The following is an 18,536-nucleotide window of genomic DNA, read 5'->3' on the forward strand; positions in this document are numbered from 1 at the left end:
CTTAGGAATTGCAAAACACGTAAGCTTCTGGTTGCCTTTCTCCTTTATTTACCATCACATCCTGACCTTTCAGGAAATAAGATCAGAGCATACACCACAAAGGAGAACATACTGGTATGGATTGAGACTTGGTTAATAGATTGAGTGATTATTTCTACCCTTTGTTTTCAAAAAAAGATCAATTCATTTCTAATTTTGGCAATCAAGAGATACAAGAATAGTGTAGGAACTTGACCCCCAGTTGGAAGATCAGCCAAATCTTGACAAGTAACAAAACAGCCTCAAAGGATCAGATGGTTTTCGACTCCTAATCCTTGTTTATGTTAATAGGTTTTTCTTATGTTACCAAACCATAGTAGTTAAGATTGGTATATGAATGCAGCCTGACCTGCTGAGTTCCTCCAGCATTTTGTGTATGTTGCTTTAGGTTTCCAACATCTGCAGAATTTCCTGTGTTATTGGTGTAATAGCAATCTAGTTGAGGGGACCAAATATAATATTTTCATGTTTGCTGATTATGCAGATCTGAGAATGTGAATGCTGCTGAGAAGGCAAACAGATTTAAGTTAAATAAGTGGATAACAACATGCAGATGAAGTACTATGTGGAAAATGGTTATCCATTTTGTCAAACAAAACAAATGCTGAGTATATTTTAAATAGTGAGTGATTGGGAAGTGTTTATCTTCAAAAGGACCCGGAAGTAAATGCAGATGCAGCAGGAAATATGGAATGCGATTAGTATGTTGGTGTTTATTACTAACAGTATTTGAGTACAAAAGTAACTTTCTTTGGTATTTTACAAGATTTTTAAAAATAAAAAAACTAGATTGTGAGAAACAATTCACCAATCTGACAATAATTCACTAGACTGCTGATTCAATAGATCTATCATGAAGAGACTGAATAGGCTGGCTTCTATTCACTAGATTTTAGAATCACAAGTGCAGTGAGTGAACAGAATTTTTGTATGCCAGTTATGGCACCTGTGATTCTAAAATCTAATGAAGAGAGACCAATCTATTCAATCTCTCTTCATTCTAGATCTCTTGATCAATTATGAAGAGATTGGAACTGGAACTAAGGGTCAGATTCAAATTAACAGGTAGGCGATCTTATTCTGAAATGAGGAATGATTTGTTCTTTGAGAGTGGCTTATCTGAAATCTCCTACTTCAAGGGACTTTAGAAGCTCACTCACCGAATGAATTCAAACCGGAGAGGAGTAGATTTCTGGCCATTGAGGAATTAAGGGATGTGAGAATTGGTAGAGAGAAGGGTGTCTGAGAGAGGTCTGACATATTTCGCAGGCTTTAGGGGACGAGTTGCGCCGGGGCAGGGCATGGAGGAGCCCAGCTCCAGGCGCGGACCGGTTGCCCCGGAGACGCCGGCCGGGGTGGTGGACGTTCCTTTATGGCCGCGGTTGCCAAGCAGCAACAGGACACGGCGCTCCGCACCTCGGCCGCACAACCAACACCGTCTGACTTAGGGAGTGAGGTGGAGAAAGCTGTCCGGGATCCGCTGCCATCAAGAACTGCGAACAGGAGGGTTCATTTCGGGAAGTCTGAAGAAATAACACATTAGGGAAACGCTGCGAGCGGCAATGACGGCCGCTGTCAGTCTAGCGCGGCCGGCCCAAACGGGCCAGACTGTGATCCCCTTCGTGAAGGGGCCCGAGGACCGACACTTCTTCACCAGCTTCCAGGACCAGAACAACGTCGCCTTCGCCAAGTGGACCCCTCATGCAGCACCGACTGAAGACTTGTATCCGCTGGCGCCTCACCGGCAAGATGTGCCACTGCTCGACCCCATTTCGGGCTTCAAGAGCGTGGGCTGGAGCGCGGCGTCAGGCAGCCCCCGGCTCCCTGGCGCCTCTTTCAACACGGTACTGGGCGGCGACTGCCGAGCTCGCACCGCTATTCCCGTTAGCATGCGACCTCTACTACGCGACGTAGCGGCCCAGGCCCGCTGGAACTCGAAATCGGTGTCGACTGCAGCCATCCGAGCGAGAGTGGGAGGTATAGTTGAAAGCGCCCTGGATTCCGCGTCCTCATTGGCTGCCGGAATCCTGCCTGTTGAGTTCAGAGCGTCCAGATTAAAATTTATAAGGAACTTCAGTAACACACAAAATGCTGGAGGAACTCAACGTGCTAGGCAGCATCTATGGAAAAGAGTACAGTGGACATTTCGGGGCGAGACCCTTCAGTGAGTGCTGGGCTTTTGGAGGTGGTTCATAATTTTTAGGTTTTAATAGTACATTTTGGTTTACAAGTGCAACAGGTTATCCAGAAGGCAAATTGAATGTTGACCTTAATTACTAGAGGGATTATTTGTGGCCAGTTCCCTGTTTTCTATCTCTGGACTCTGGATTAAGTCCCTCTTGACCTACAGCAGCCTATGCATCCCGGCAACCCCAAATTCAACATAGTCTGAAGCTTTGATCTACAAAACCTCAAATATTTGTTTTAAGTTATTTTTGGTTAATGAACGTGATAGACCAGCGTTTATTGCGCATCCAAGAGATGGTAGGGACTTTTGACTTAAACTGCTGAAGTCCACATTGGTACATAATCCCAGGATTTTGGCTGAACGTTATAGGGCAGGGAAAGGTGACAGAATTACAATGAAGCATGAAACAGTAACAGACAGTTTGATGGTTCTGTGGAAGTATTGTCCACATCCAGGACAGTGGAATATATATTTTATATAGATTAAAAAAAAGAAATCCAGCTTCACTGCTTCCTTTGGATAGTACATACTTCCCCGTTAGGAACTGGTTGTCATTATGACTGGTCATTATACACCAGTCATTGAAAGTGGGCATGCAGGTACAGCAGGCGGTGAAAAAGGCGAATGGTATGCTGGCATTCATAGCGAGAGGATTCGAGTACAGGAGCAGGGAGGTACTACTGCAGTTGTACAAGGCCTTGGTGAGACCACACCTGGAGTATTGTGTGCAGCTTTGGTCCCCTAATCTGAGGAAAGACATCCTTGCCATAGAGGGAGTACAAAGAAGGTTCACCAGATTGATTCCTGGGATGGCAGGACTTTCATATGGAGAAAGACTGGATGAACTAGGCTTGTACTCATTGGAATTTAGAAGATTGAGGGGGGATCTGATTGAAACGTATAAAATCCTAAAGGGATTGGACAGGCTAGATGCAGGAAGATTGTTCCCGATGTTGGGGAAGTCCAGAACGAGGGGTCACAGTTTGAGGATAAGGGGGAAGCCTTTTAGGACTGAGATTAGGAAATACTTCTTCACACAGAGAGTGGTGAATCTGTGGAATTCTCTGCCACAGGAAACAGTTGAGGCCAGTTCATTGGCTATACTTAAGAGGGAGTTGGATATGGCCCTTGTGGCTAGGGGGATCAGGGGGTATGGAGGGAAGGCTGGTGCAGGGTTCTGAGTTGGATAATCAGCCATGATCATAATAAATGGCAGTGCAGGCTCGAAGGGCCAAATGGCCTACTCCACCTATTTTCTATGTTTCTATGTTTAAACTGGGAATGGAAATGTCTAGACTGTTTATTCATTTCCATAGAGGCTGCCTGACCTGCTGAGTTCCTCCAGCATTTTGTATGTGTCTATCACGTGGACAGCTTTATTAAATAGCACTGAGCTGAATGAATATTAGTTTTGAACCCATCCAGGTAATAAGAGTATTGTAGTATTTGATTTGTCCTTTATAGGGAATTCAAAAATTTGATGAGGAGGAAAGTTATTTATTCACCACAAAATACCTAGCACCTCACCTTCTGTAGTCTTCATATTTATCTGAAAATCAATCAGGTTTATTTTCACTGTCTTATGATGTGAGAAATAGTTGCTTTGCAGCAGCAATACAGTGCAAGAACTGGTGCTGTGGCCCTCAGACACTGTCCAGATGCCAGGAGTAGAAGTACAGTTGTCAAGGTACCAACCATTAATTCCCCCTTTTCTCCAAATTCCCTTTGATTGTGCTGTGGTTCCGACCATTAATTCCCCATTTTCTCCTAATTTTCTTTGATGGCGACACACCTGGTTTTCATCAAGACCTGCAGCATAAGAACCCTGGCTTTGCACCCACTAGTGGCCAGATCATTGGTTTTGCCAGTGTGGTAATTAATGTTTCCCGGTCACTTAGGATCGCGTGTTCTAAGTTTTGCTTCAGTACCGATATTTACTTGTGAAACTCAGTCTCTCCGTGTCAAAGTAAGTTTTCTAAATTCTACTCCAGTTTGGGGGTCTACCTGTGAAACTCAGTCTCTCCATGCTAGGAAAAGTTTTGTCTGCAGCTTTCCTTCCTATGCTCCGTGTCAAGATAAGTTCTGCCTGCCTCCGACTTTCCTATACTCTCTCCTGTTTGCCATTCAACGCTCATGCCCGCGTCTGCATCCTAACTCAGTCTCCGTGCCTGTGTCCTGCGTTTGGGTTCGCCTCGTTCGTTGCAACAACAGTCAAGTAATGGGACTTATCAAAGTGCAGGATGGTATGGTAAGTGTTTTGGTGATGTAACAGTGATAGTGTTTTGGCTCTTTTGTTTCTGCATGTGACATGTTGGTGGTAGTTTATCAGATACTTCTTCAAGCCAGCCCAGTTGAAGCCTCCTGCAATGTCTGGAAAAGTGTCAGGGTGCTGTGTCTCATGAAAATTGTTCACCCGCAGCTCCTTCAGTGCCAGCGTGACATTTTCTAAGAACAGAACATCACTGCTACCAGAATGATGGTGGAGAATTTCCTTCAGCAGATAGAATGAACGGCACTTGACTGCCAGGTGTTTCAGGTTGGAGTAGCAGGACTGAGACAGAAGGGTCTGTGCAAGACGATGAATAAATCATGAAGCAAATGCCACCACTTCTGCCTTTACCTGATGCCACTGCCTGGTCCGTCAGCTAGATGGTGAAGCTCTCGGCTTGGTGTGCTGTGTCTGGATTACAGGAGGTGAGCAATGTCTCAGTGAAGCAGAATACACAACAGTCCCTGGTATCCCTCTGGGATGGCTGTCTTGCTTTGAGGTCTTCAGTTGTATTTTCCAGAGACTGTTCATCTGGGAGGAGGAGAGGGGGCAGCTTAAGGCCCCGCTGCTTCAGTTTTACTTGCAGTCCTTCCCAGCAGCCGCATTTTCTGAAGCAATGGAGACATCTCCTGAGCTTCCAGGTGCTGCAGTCACTCCCTGGATGGTGTTGTGAATGGAATCTGCCAGTCCTGAAATCACTAGTTCTCTTAAAAGACTTGAAATGATGTTACTTACTGCAATGTCGGTGGCTGAAGATTTTAGTTGCAAATGGGAGCATTTTAGATTCCCTTGAGAGCTGCACCCAAAACGTCTCCCCTCTTGTGCAGCATATTTGGGTTCTCCAGTGGTTAGTCCAGTTGCCTTTCTGATGAAATGTAACCTCAGGATAACGTGGTTGGTGCCGCTCGATTTTGTAGTGTTGTGGTTAGAATTTGTAATTAGAGGCAGTGGGCTAGAATTTTCCAGTGCTAATCTGTTGCTGTCATATTGCAAAGCCATTGGTGATGCCCACCCATTGTTGATTGTTTGATTTTTATTGTTTGATTTTCATTGTTTCATTTTTATTCTCTCTCTCTCCTAGATTATGTATTGAATTGAACTGCTGCTGCTAAGCTAACAAATTTCACGTCACATGCCCGTGATAATAAACCTGATTCTGATACCATTTAAGTATCACTCCTTTGGTCTTCTAATTGTGATTTAAGTCATTAATATTTTTATTTCATTTGTTCACCAGTGGAATTACTTTTTGCTCTTGGTTTGTTCCCTTCTGATTTTTTTTTTCTCTTTGATTTTATTCTATTATTTTGTTGTAGATTATTTTGTTCAGGGTATTGGGATTACTGCACTGTCTGACTGGATTTAAGTTTGAAAGATCACATCACCAAGACGTCAGGTTGTGCCTTTATATATTGCCTCTGTGGCCTTTCTCTGAGTGTTGCCAAGTACCTTATTGGTAACTTCCACAAAGTCAGTGAAAACAAAATTGGGCCATGAAGCACGAGTTTTTCTAATTGTCTTGAAAGTCAATTTGCTGCAAGTTTCAATGGTGAATCATGAGCGGTCATCTTTAATGTAACTTTCACCACAGTGACTTTGTTACTCAGCAACTAATGTTAGCTGGATGTTGATGATGCAAGTCATGCATTTTAAAAAAAAAAATCAGGACTGCCAAATGAGGCTGTGATGATTCACCATCATGTGTTAATCACATGGGAGAAACCTGGTGTTTAGCTGCAGGAAGAGCCCTCCCCGTGCACCAGGTCTCATCTTGAGTTTAAATGAATTCTCTGTACTGATTTGTACAGTAAATTTAAACAAAAATATCTTATTCCTCTGGTGTCAGTTGTTTAAGTTTATGAATACAAGTTTCCACGTTTGTTAAAACCATATTTATTTGAGTATAAAGCAGCTGCAAGTAAATGAGTAGAAGATGCTGCTGCTGTCAGGAAATGTAGGGGTTGCTTGATCCAAACACTGAGCAGTGGAGACGATTTAGCGGTGAGTGATAATTTTAATAATAAACTGCAAAATAACAAGCCACGTGGGCCACAAAACATGAGAGAACAGATACTTAACACGACAAGGCAAAAGGTAACTGAAGGCTAGGAGCAATTGACTGAGACTGGCTGGCTCGTATCAGTGAACAAGGACTGTGGGTGAGAGCTAGGATTAAATGGGCTGCAGGGTAGTCATATTAACTGGATGCAGACTGGAAGGAGCCTGCACGTGGGACAGACAGGACAATCCCCTCTTAACCCCAGGGCCAGCCCCCGATGGTCCAGGATGTTCTGAATGGCTCCAGTGGAACTCCTCAATGAGCTCTGGATCCAAGATGTAACTAGTCAGCACTGAAGATCTGGGCTGTACCCTTTCGAGCCAACCAGGTACTGAACACCTTGTCCATGATGAAGTGGATCCATCAACTGGCAAACTGTGTACAGTGGACCACCTTCCACTTTCCTTGGCTCCAGAGGTGTACTTTGAACTTTGATCTTTGAGGGAGGTGAGAGGCCATAGTTTCTGATGAAATGGTGGTATAGGTTGGAGAAGCCCAAGAAGTGCTGTAGTTGTTTGAGGGAGTATGATTAGGACCATTCAACAATAGAACACAATTCCTCTGGATCCATGGTTATGCCTTGAGGCAAAAGAACATAATCCAGGAAGGAAAATACTGGGGTGTGGAACTATCATTTCTCTAGCTTGCAGTAGAGTTGGTTTTTTTTGAGGAGACACTGAAGGACAGAATGGATGTGACAGACGTGGTCTTGAGGGTCCTTGGAGAAGATGAGGATATTTTTGAGGTAGACGAATGCGTACCTGTGTACTCTGTCTGAGAGGATCTCATTAATGAAGGTTTGGAAAATGGCTGGACTATTGGAAAGTTCAAAAAACATCACCAAGTGCTAGTGGGTGTTATGAACCCTGTCTTTCACTCATCCTTCTGGCAGATGTGGATCAGATTGTATGCATTCTGTACACCCAGTTTTGAAGATCTGAGAGTGTTTTGAATGGGCTATCCATCAAGGGAATAGCATGGTTCTTCAAGGTGATTTTGTTGTGTCCATGGTAGTCGATGCAGGAATAGAGAAACCCCCAACCCCATCTTACTTTTTGACAAAGAATCCTGCACTAGCTGGGGAGTGGGATGGTTGAATGAAGCCATGCTGTAGCATACATCGGTGATATAGTCATTTATGGATCTCAGGAGGGAAGAGGAAGAGCAGACTACCTTGGGGAGGGATGGTGCCTGGGAGGAGGTTGATCGTGTAGTCTGTGTGGCAGCAGGGCGCTGGCTCCCCGTTTACTGAAGGCAATGGCTAATTCATGGTACTCTGATGAGAGTTTGGTGAGGTCGAGGGTTTTCCCTGTCTCTATGGATTATGGGGTGAAATCAGCTGAGGTTGCAAGCAGGTGGTTTGGCCACTGGGTCCCCAGCTCAGCAGTGAACTGGATGACTTGGCGAAGTGTGGGTCATGAGTACAGAGCCAGGGGTAACCCAACATCAGAGGAATGTTGGATGAGTCGGTCAGGAGGAATTAGATGGTCTTGCGATGCTTTCCTATACTTGTGCACACTCTGACCATCCCAGACCCCAAGGGATGTCTGTCAATAGCTGTGATGCAGAAGGGGTGAGAGATAGGCTTGGAGGGGAGTCCAAGTTGCACACAGAGTTCAGTCAGAAAGTTGACTGATGCACCAGAATCTACCAGACCTTCTGTCTGCGCAGAGCCTTCCGGTTGTGGAGGACAGAGAGAGTGAGTCAGGCCATAGTGCTGGAATGAGGGGCCAGGGGAGCTTACCAGATAGAAAGCTTCTCTCTCTACTAGCTCCTCTACTCTTTCCCTGGAAACAGTGGACATTTGATGCGTGGGTGATCATCTGCTCTATACTAAGCACACAGGTTGTTTCCCCATCGTTCTTGCTCTTGGTGGGGTGGGGTTAAGGGAGTTCTCACAAACTTTGCATTGATGATGAGAGTCTTTCAGCCGGAAATGGCTCTGGGAACAGAACTGGTTTTCTGGCTAATGACCTGGAGGGTTGTTCAATAAGACACTATTCAATATGGAGGGCCAAAGTAATAAAGCATTTGAGGTCAGTAGACAGCTCATCCTTCAAGTGCTCTGAGAGGCCATCGTGGTAATGGGCCAACAGTGCTTCCGCATTCCAGCCGTACTCTGCCATGAGGGTCTTGAATTCTACAGTGTAATCCACCAGAATGTAAGCCTTGACACAGGCGAAGCAGCCAATCCACTGCTTCCTTTCCATTTCCCAGATGGTCAAAAACCCAGCACATCTTAGTGGTAAAATCCTCATATTGGTTGTAAATGGGGATTTATTGTCCCAGTTAGTGATGGCTCAGGTCAGGGCTCATTCAGTTAAGAGAGAAATGATGAAGGCAATCTTGGCTCAGTCTATAGCATAGAGAGGTGGTTGGAGCTCAAAGTGTAAGACGCACTGGGACAGGAAGTTGTGGCATTGGGTTCAGGATCCATTAAAGCCTTTGGGCACTGGAATTCTAGACTCCGAAGGAGGAGGTTGACTGGCATGGGATTGCTATATTGAGATAGAGAGTTGGTTGAGAATGGTGATGGTTTCCTGCTGCTTCTGGATCATATGCTTCTGTCAACGGATGACTTCCTTTAGGCAGGCATGCTCTGCTGGGTCAATTACTGGTTCACTCATCCTGTCAGGAAGTGTAGAGGAGGCTTGACCCAAACATAGAACAGTGGAGAAAATTTAGTGGTGAGCAATAACCTTAATAATAAACTGCAAATTAACAAGCCACAAGGGGACACTAAACATGAGAGAACATATACTTAACATGGCAAGGCAGCAAGGTAACTGAAGACTAGGAGCAGCAGCTGGTTGAAGATGGCTGGTTCATATGAGTGAACAAGATGTGGGTGAGTGCTGGGCTTAAATGGGCTGCAGATGACGAGTTAGAAATGACTGGCAGGTGTTCCTATTAGCTGGATGGAGACTGGGAGGAACCTTCATATGCAAGCCTGGCTGCTGTTCTCCTGGCCCTTTTATTCATCATTGTTCTTGTATTCTCACAAAATACCTGTGTCAAGGTGTTTGTTGTTGACTGCATCTTAGCCCTACCAAATATGATCACCCCTAAGCTGTTGGACCTTGGTCTTGAGGCCCCCAGTAGACTTCCTGAACAGCAGATCTCAGTAAAATTGGCCATAACCTTTCATCTATCCTGGTCCTCAACTTTGGTGCTCATTTCCCTGCTCTGCTCCCTCTATATCTATGACTGTGTGTCCAGATACCCACTTGGATGATACCATTGTTATTGGCTGGATCAAGAGTGATGAGACAGAGTACAAGAAAGAGATCACAAACCTTGTGTTATGATGTCATGATAGCAATCTTGCCCTTAAAGTTCAGAAGACCTGAGAGTTGCTTGTTGGTTTTATGGTGTGAGGAACACCTGGGGAGAATATGACTGGCTCCCCGTCAACAGAGCTACAATTGTGATGGTCAACAGTTTCAAGTTTCTTGGCATCCATATCATCAGTAACCTCATCTGGTATCATCACACTGATGTGGCAATAAAAGGCACATCAGCATATATACTTTCTTAGGCATGCAGGGAAAATTTGGCTTGGCCATGTGAATTCTCTTGAACTTCTACAGATACTCCATAGAAACTTTCCTGAGGGTTTGCACCTCAATTTGGTCTGGCAGCTGTTCTACCTTGAACTGTTAGAAGTAATTGCCCAGTCCACCACAGGCTCGTTACTTCCTTCCAGCCAGTGCATCTATATGATACATTGCTTCAGAAAGGCCAATTGTATTGTCAAGGATGCCTTTCTCCTTAGCCATTCCCCTCTCTCTCTCCTAACTTCAGGCCTATTCCTCCTGAGCAAGTTTCTCACTGGATATGTTGTAATTAGATGTGGATAATTGCATTGTGGCTTCTCTGACATAAAGTTAACTTTAGGACAATAACAATACCTGTGTTAAGATGTTTGTCAATGACTGCATCTCAGCCATACCAAATATGATCAAAGAAGATACAGGAGCTTGAAAGTCTGGACACCCAGACTTGGGAATAGCTTTTTCCCTATTTCTATCAGACTTCCGAACCAATTAACTTTTTCACATTCCCTTCCCAGTGGTGCTGCCACATTCTCGTACTATGAATTCTATCTTTCTTAGTTATTCCATTATTGTTGCTTCATTTCTTTTTGCTATAAATTTGCACTGCAATCTTTGCATTATTCTGTTGTTTTTTGCATTCATAGCGGTATTTATTGTATTTATCATTACCATGTATACTGTTTTCTCTGCAAGCTTCATGTGAGCAAGGGATTTTATTATACCCTGATGTATATGAAAAAATAAAACTAATCTGAATGCTATTAAATTTCCCCTCTAAATGCTCAGCACAATCACATCCTTTCTTAAATGTGGCTTCAGAACTGTACACAATGCTCCTCATGGGGCCTAAGCAGTAACACAGTGCTGCAGATACTGGAAATCTTGAGCAATACACAGAAAGTGCTGGAAGAACTCAGCAATTCGAGCAGCTTCTATGGAGGGGAATAAACTGTAGCTGCTTCAAGCTGAGACCCTTCAGCGGGACTGGAAAGGAAGGTTTGGGGGGGGGGGGGGGGGAGACCAGAATAAGGAGGTGGAGGAAGGAGAAGATGACAAACAGGCAGGTGACAGGTGAAACCAGGTGATGAAGTAAGAACCTAGGAGCTGCTAGATGGAAAAGGTGAGGGCTGAAGAAGAAGGAATTTGATAGGAGATGACAGTGGACCATGGAAGAAAGTGGAGGTGGACAGGTACCAGAGGGAAGTGATGGGTAGTTGAGAAAAGAAGTGGTGAAAGGAGAGCCAGAATGTGGAATAGAGAAAGAGAGAAGGTGTGTGTGTGTGTGTGTGTGGGGGGGGGGGGTTAGAAATAACCAAAAGTATAGAAATCAATGTTGATGCTGTCAGGTTGGAAGCTACCCAGACATACTATGAGATGTTGCTCCCTTAACGTGTGTGTGGCCTTTTCGTGGCAGTTGAGGAGGCATGGACCGACATGTGGGAATGAGGCCTAAACAGTGTGTTGAACAGTACTCTAAATAATGCTTTCTATATTGCAACATAATGTGTCAACTCTTGTATATCCGATATTCTATGTTAGGACCTATCTAGTCCTTTCAACACTTGGTAGGTTTTAATGAGATCTCCATGCGTTCTTCTAAATTCCAGTTAGTACAGGCCCAAAGCTGCCAAATGCTGCTCACATGTTAACCCCTTCATTCCCAGAATCATCCTCGTGAAACTCCTCTGGACTCTCTCTAATGACAATACATCCTTTCTGATATAAGGAGCCCAAAACTGTTGACAGTACTCCAAGTGCAGCCTGACTAGTGTCTTATAAGGCTTTAGCATTATCTCCTTGCTTTTTAATTCTATTCCCCTTGAAATAAATGCCAATATTGCATTTGCCTTCTTTATCACAGAGTCAACCTATGAACAAACCTTCTGGGAGTTTTGCATGAGGACTCCTAAGTGCCTCTACTCCTCTGACATTTGAACCTTCTCCCCATTTAGATAACAGTCCACACCATTGCTCCTTTTACCAAAATGCATTATTGTACATTTCCCAACACTGTATTCCACCTGCCATTTGTTTGCCCATTCTTCCAATTTGTCTAAGTCCTGCTGCATTCACATTGCTTCCTCAGCACTACCTACTCCTCCACCCATCTATTATCATCTGCAAACTTTGCCACAAAGCTATCAATTCCACAATCTAAATCATTGCCAAACAATGTGAAAAGTAGTGGTCCTGATTCTGACCCCTGAGAAACACCACTAGTCATTGGCAGCCAACCAGAAAAGGCCCCCTTTATTCCTTGTCACTGCCTCCTGCCTGCCAGCCATTCCTCTATCTATACCAGTATATTCACTGTAAAACCATAGGATTTTATCTTATTAAGCAGCCTCATGTGAGGCACTTTATCAAATGCATTCTGAAAATCTAAATAAATGATATCCACTGCCTCTCCTTTGTCCACCCTGCTTATTACTTCCTCGAAGAATTCTAACAGATTTGTCAGGGCAAGATTTCCCTTTACAGAAACTGTGCTGACTTTGACTTAGTTTATCATTAGTCTCCAAGTACCCTGAAACCTCATCCTTAATAATGGACTCCAACACTGTCCCAGTGACAGAAGCCTATAATTTCCTCTCTTTTGTCTTCTTTCTTTCTTAAAGAGTGGAGTGACATTTGCAGTTTATCAGTCCCTCGGGACCATGCCAGAATCAAGTGATTCTTGAAAGATCCTGACCAGTGCATCTGTTATCTCTTTTGCAACCTCTGTCAGGACTCTGGGATGTAGTCCATTTGGTCCAGGTGACCTATCAATCTTTGAGTTTGCCTAGCACTTTTTACTTTGTAATAGCATGGCACTCACTCCTGCTCCCTGACACTAATGGACCTCTGGCACACTGCTCGTGTCTTCCACAGTGAAGACAAATGCCAAGTACCCATTAAGTTCATCCGCCATTTCTTTGTCACCCCATTGCTGTTCACCAGCATCATTTTCCAGTGGTCCAATATCGACTCGCACCTCCCTTTTACTCTTTACATAGCTGAGAATAAACTTCTGGTATCCTTCTTTATATTGTCGGCTGGTTTGCCCTCATATTTCATCTTTTCTCTTATAGCTTTTTTAGTTGCCTCTTGTTGAATTTTAAAAACTTCCCAATCATCCAACTTTCCACTCACTTTTGCTACCTTCTATGCCTTGTCTTTGGCAGTTCTTAACTTCCTTTGTCAGCCATGGTTGCCCACCCCTGCCATTTGAGAACAATTTCTGTGGGACTTATCTATCCTGCACCTTGTGAACTATTCCCAGAAACTGCAGCCACCTCTGTTCTGCTGTCATCCCTGCCAGTATTCCCCACCCCCACAGTCCACCTGGGCAAGCTCCTCTTTCATGCCTCTGTAATTCTCTTTATTCCATTGCAATACTGATGTATGTAACTTGTGCTTCCTCTCATGTCATATACCTTTTTTTCACCTTTGTTGCAACTTCAGGGAACTATGGATTTGGACCCTGAAGATTTCTGTTCTTCAACATTCTTTTGTGCTGTACCATTTACTGTATTTTTCTCCCCCATTTGACTTCCTAAAGCACATCTCTTTGCATTTGTCAAGATTAAATTCCACCTGTCCACTCTCCGTCAACTTTTCACCAAATTTATTTCTGTTATAACCTTAGATAAAATTTCTCTCTATCCATAACATCAACAAGTCATTGATATATTGTCACAAATAGCAAAGGTCCCAACATTGACTCCTATGATACCTCATAGACCACTGCCTTCTATCACTAAACTAATTTTGGATTCAATGAGCCTTTTTGCCTCGGATTCCAGGAACCTTAACCTTTTGCATCAGCCTACCATGTTAAATTCCGTAATAAAGTCCTTATAGACAACATCTACCACTCTGTCTTCATTAGGCTCTTTGGTTACCTCTTCAGAAATTCAATCAAATAAGTGAGGCAGGATCTCCCCTTTATGCTGAATGTCTAATCAATCTTTGTCTTCCCAAATTAACATAAATCCTATCCCTTAGAATTTTCTCCAATAATGTCTCATTGATGTAAGGTTTGCCACCTAGTAGTTAACTGGCTTATTCTGAAATACTCACTAGCCTTCCTTGATTTATTAAACATAAATATGAGGGCTTTTGCTGTCATTTGTACAGTTCCATTCATCCAAATCCATCTGCTAATTGATCCATATTGGCTTAAGGTTAAGCAATACAGTGGATTTTATATTCTCTTCCTTGCTTTCAAATCCTCCATGGTGCTGCTTCCTTCTCTTTGAAATTTTCAGCCATGCAATGCTATTGTGTCATTTTGGCAAAAGCCTGGGTTGGGAGGCATTGGGGAATGAAGTAGTTTAGAATAGTAGGTAATACTAACTGGAGCTGCGTTATGTCTGACTGTATTTTGAAACTCATGGACTGGTGATGGTGAACTCTTATCAGACAGTTAAATAGGTTACTCGCACTGAATTGCAAGATCCATACATTGCCTTTAAAGTCCTCTCTTCTTGTTATCTCTGCAATGTTACCAGTGCCATTCCTTAAAATTAAGTTCAGGACTGAGCCTTGGATATGATTAGACTTGCTGCATATTGATTAAAATCTTTATCTTGAAAGTATTTTAAGAACTACATCCTGAATACTGTTGACACAGTTACTAACAGGTTTGCTGAAACCCTGTACTGTTACTGCCCCAATGATTTTCAATTGCAGAAATATGCTAACATGTTTCTTTGCCTGTATCTCCCTTGAAGAAGGTATGCAGAGTAAATCCTTTGTAGTGTGATTCTCCCCTTTGCTTTTATTTTATTCCAACGACATGGCCTCATTGGTCCAACTCAGAACTGTAATCGTTTGTCTCACACAAAAAAAATGGTTGGTTGAATGTCATCAGAGCCACTGTCACTATCACCAATTTCAAGACCTATGTGGATAACTATGTGTCTAAGAAAATACCTAGTTTTCCCAAACCAGATGCCTTGGATAAATAGGAGATTAACTGTCTGTTGAGGATTAGATCTGTGACATTCAAGATCAGCAGTGATCCAAAACACAGCAAGTAGTCCAGGTACAACCTCCGGAAGGCCATCGGAGACAATTCCATTTGAAGTTAGAGGCACAAACTGGATGCACACCAGCAAGCATTAACCCTTTTGAAAGCTGTTCTAGTTGGCCTCCGAGACAGAGATCACAGGATTACGAGATAAGGCCCCTATGGTGTATCTAGAGGCTGCACTGGGTTGTAGATTCAGCCTATTCCATCATGGGCACAACCCTCCCTGCTCTGGAAGACATCTTCAAGAGAAGGCAGCATCCATTGTTGAAGACCCTCACCACCTGGAACATGCCATTTGTGTTACTCCCATCTAAATGATTCGGGCATGGCTTCTTCCCATCTATCATCAGATTTCTAAAGGTCCATGTACACTGCTTTGGTTATTCATCCTTTTCACTGTTTGTTTATTTTTGAAGCATGCAGTAATTTTTGTATCTTACACTGTACTGTTGCTGCTGGACTTCCAGAGCCCAGTCAGTGGTAAGAGCAGAGCACAGCGATGAGGTTTCTCGCAGGTCGCTTGTTTAAAAGGAGAGCTTCATGGGCATTCTGATATTCTGGAGGCCCGATCAGCGATGGGAGCAGAACACAGTGAATTAGGTAAAAGTAGAGAAGGGACTAGCAGGGGGGCCATTGTTGGGAGTAGTGGTGAAAGTAGGAGTGTCAGCTTTGGCACAAAAGAGGCATTGGCTCTTGGTAAATTTCTGTTAAGGTCCCCTTTTATCTTTCTCCTGCAAAACTTAGTCTAGTAACTGGCTGTTGTGTGTTCTTCCTGCCAAATGTTGGAGTCCTGGGAGACCCAAGGTCTCCCAGGAAGCTACATCTGTGTGAAGTGCTTCCAACTACAGTTGCCTGAAGACAGTGTGAGGGATCTGGAGCAGCAGCTGGATGACCTTGTATGGGAGAGTGAGGTTACATCGATCAGAGTTACAGGGACGTAGTCACCCCGAAATTGCAGGAGGTGAGTTGCTGAGTGACTGTCAGGAGATTTGGAAAAGTGAATAGGTAGTTAGCGCAGAGAACCTCTGTGGCCATTCCCGTCAAAAATAAATATACAGTTTTGGGAACTGTTGTGGGAGATGACCTCCCAGGGGAATGCCACGGAGACCAGGTTATTGACACGGAGCATGCGTCTGTGGTGCAGAAGGGAAAGGGGGAGAAGAGGGGAGCAGTATTTATTGGGGACTCAATAGTAAGAGAAACAGGCTTGAGATTCTGTGGATGTGAACGGGACACCCAGATGGTATGTTGCCTCCCAGGTGGTAGAGTTAGGGGCAATCTTGGATCAGGTCCACAGCATTTTAGAGAGGAAGGGAGAGCAGCCAGATGTCTTGGTACATATTGGTACCAATGACATATGAAGGAAAAGCAATGAGGTCCTGAAGAGAGAATTTAGAGAGCTAGGTAGAAAGCTGAGAAGTAGGACCTCCAGGATAGTAATACCTTGCCACATGCTAGGGAGGGTAGAAACAGGATGATTTGGTAGATTAATGCATGGCTGAGAAGCTGGTGCAGGTGGAAGGGCTTCAGGTTCTTGGAATGTTGGGATCTCTTCTGGCGAAGGTATGATCTGAACAAAAGGGAAGGGTTACACCTGAATCTGAGGGGGAGAAATAGTCTCACGGGCAGGTTTATTAAGGCTGTTGGGGAGGGTTTAAACTAATTTTGCAGGGGGGAGGTGGGAACAAGAATGAAGGGTCTCGGGATAGGACAGATGGTAATAAAGCAAAGATAACGTACAATCAGGCTGTCAAGAAGGGCATGCAGATGATTGAACAAAATTGCAGTCAAAGGGTGAGTATCAGTGCATTAAGGATGCAAAATCAAAAAGGGTAGCAAATACAGCACTCAAAGTGTTATATCTCAATGCATGGAGTATAAGAAATAAGGTGGATGATCTTGTTGCACTATTACATTTCATCAGGTATTATGTTGTGGCCATCACTGAATTGTGGCTGAAGGATGGTTGTAGTTGGGAGCTGAATGTTAGACAAAATAGCATGTTAGCTTATTGAGAGTTATTGATTCAATCATTCTTATTCTTTTTTCAAGGCTGGACGAGCCCAGTCAGAGTGACGCCAACACCACACTCATCTCCTGTTAATCTGCAAACCCATACTTTAAGTTTCAATGTGGATCCTACAGATCAGGTATGTATCATTCAGTACAATGTAATATAACATACAACACAAAACATATGTACTTTAATACAAACTTTGTCTTTCCAACAGAAAATAAATTTGTAGCTATCCATGCATTTTTTAATTCTGATCTTTTATAAATGTAAAATGTGCATTATCTGTCATTATAGACTACCAGTGATCCAACATCTGACAGTACAAGAGACACAAAAGCAAAAAAATACATGTACACTACAACTACTCAGAGGTGAGGAATTTTGTCAAATTTCACATTTTTCTATATGTTATCAGATCGTGTGACTGCCTAAACTCCATATAGGTTTTATTTAGGAACAAACACCAATAGTGATGCAAAATTTAAAAAAAAACTACAAAATTTTAAAAAAAACTAAAAATGCCAGAAGCAGTTGGTGGGCTAGGCAGCACCTATAGAAAATATAATCCAGGTTGAGCACCCCTTATCAGAAAATGCGAAATCTGAAAACCTCTGAAATGTTTTTGACCCCTGACATGGCACCACAAATGGAAAATTCCACAAGGCACTGGGAAGTTCTCAGGTGATGCGCAGGTCTTTGCAGACATCCAACCCTGCAAAAACTCATTTCAGGGAGGTAGCACCCCTGCCCCCCGCAACTCCATATCCCTCCCCCCCCCCCCCCCGTCGACCTCCAAGGGTGTATGTAATATTTTGTTTAGTGATTTTGTCTAATCTGTAAACCAAGTTGGGTATATGCGAAAATGTGACATTAAAATATGTACTTATATTATATGATCATGTTTATTCTATTACAACTTTAAGCAAGTCTACAGGGAGTTTGGCCTCAACACATAGGACATCAATAGCGTAGCTCCTTAGCAGCCAGCCAGCTAGTTTAAATAACGTTAGCTATGCTAATGAATGAATGACACCTGTTAAACTCACCTCAACATGTCTTTTACATTTTAACCCACCGTGGACAATAGAAAAGTCACTTTTGCAAACAGTGCAGCGAGCAGCACTGTCATTATTTTTGAGGTCGACTGTAAAGCCCGCCCACAGAGAAAACTGATAGGTCTACTTAGCAGGGGTCCCCAACATTTTTTGCACCGTAGACTGGTTTAATATTGACAACATTCTTGTGGACCGGCCAACCCGGGGGTGGTGGGGTTGTTAATCACGACCGGAATATAGGTGATAAGTCAATAGCATCATAACATTTTAAGTAATGTTTGGATATTAAACACACAGTGCATATTTTCCCTGTATGAACATATAAAATCATTGCA

At 43.4% G+C, this 18,536-nt stretch overlaps 1 protein-coding gene across 1 annotated transcript in view; it reads left to right on the top strand.

The window, feature by feature from the left end:
• Positions 1 to 1,330: 1,330 nt before the first annotated feature.
• Positions 1,331 to 18,536, top strand: part of LOC140195360 (protein SPMIP7) — a 42,126-nt gene continuing 24,920 nt past the window's right edge. The window contains exons 1-3 of the mRNA XM_072253541.1: positions 1,331 to 2,016; positions 17,182 to 17,279; positions 17,441 to 17,517. Coding sequence (XP_072109642.1) covers positions 1,602 to 2,016; positions 17,182 to 17,279; positions 17,441 to 17,517 — 590 coding nt within the window. The 5' untranslated portion in view covers positions 1,331 to 1,601. The remainder of the gene's footprint in view (positions 2,017 to 17,181; positions 17,280 to 17,440; positions 17,518 to 18,536) is intronic.

The sequence above is a fragment of the Mobula birostris genome, chromosome 3 (assembly GCF_030028105.1).
Source record: "Mobula birostris isolate sMobBir1 chromosome 3, sMobBir1.hap1, whole genome shotgun sequence".
In the NCBI taxonomy this organism is placed as follows: domain Eukaryota; kingdom Metazoa; phylum Chordata; class Chondrichthyes; order Myliobatiformes; family Myliobatidae; genus Mobula; species Mobula birostris.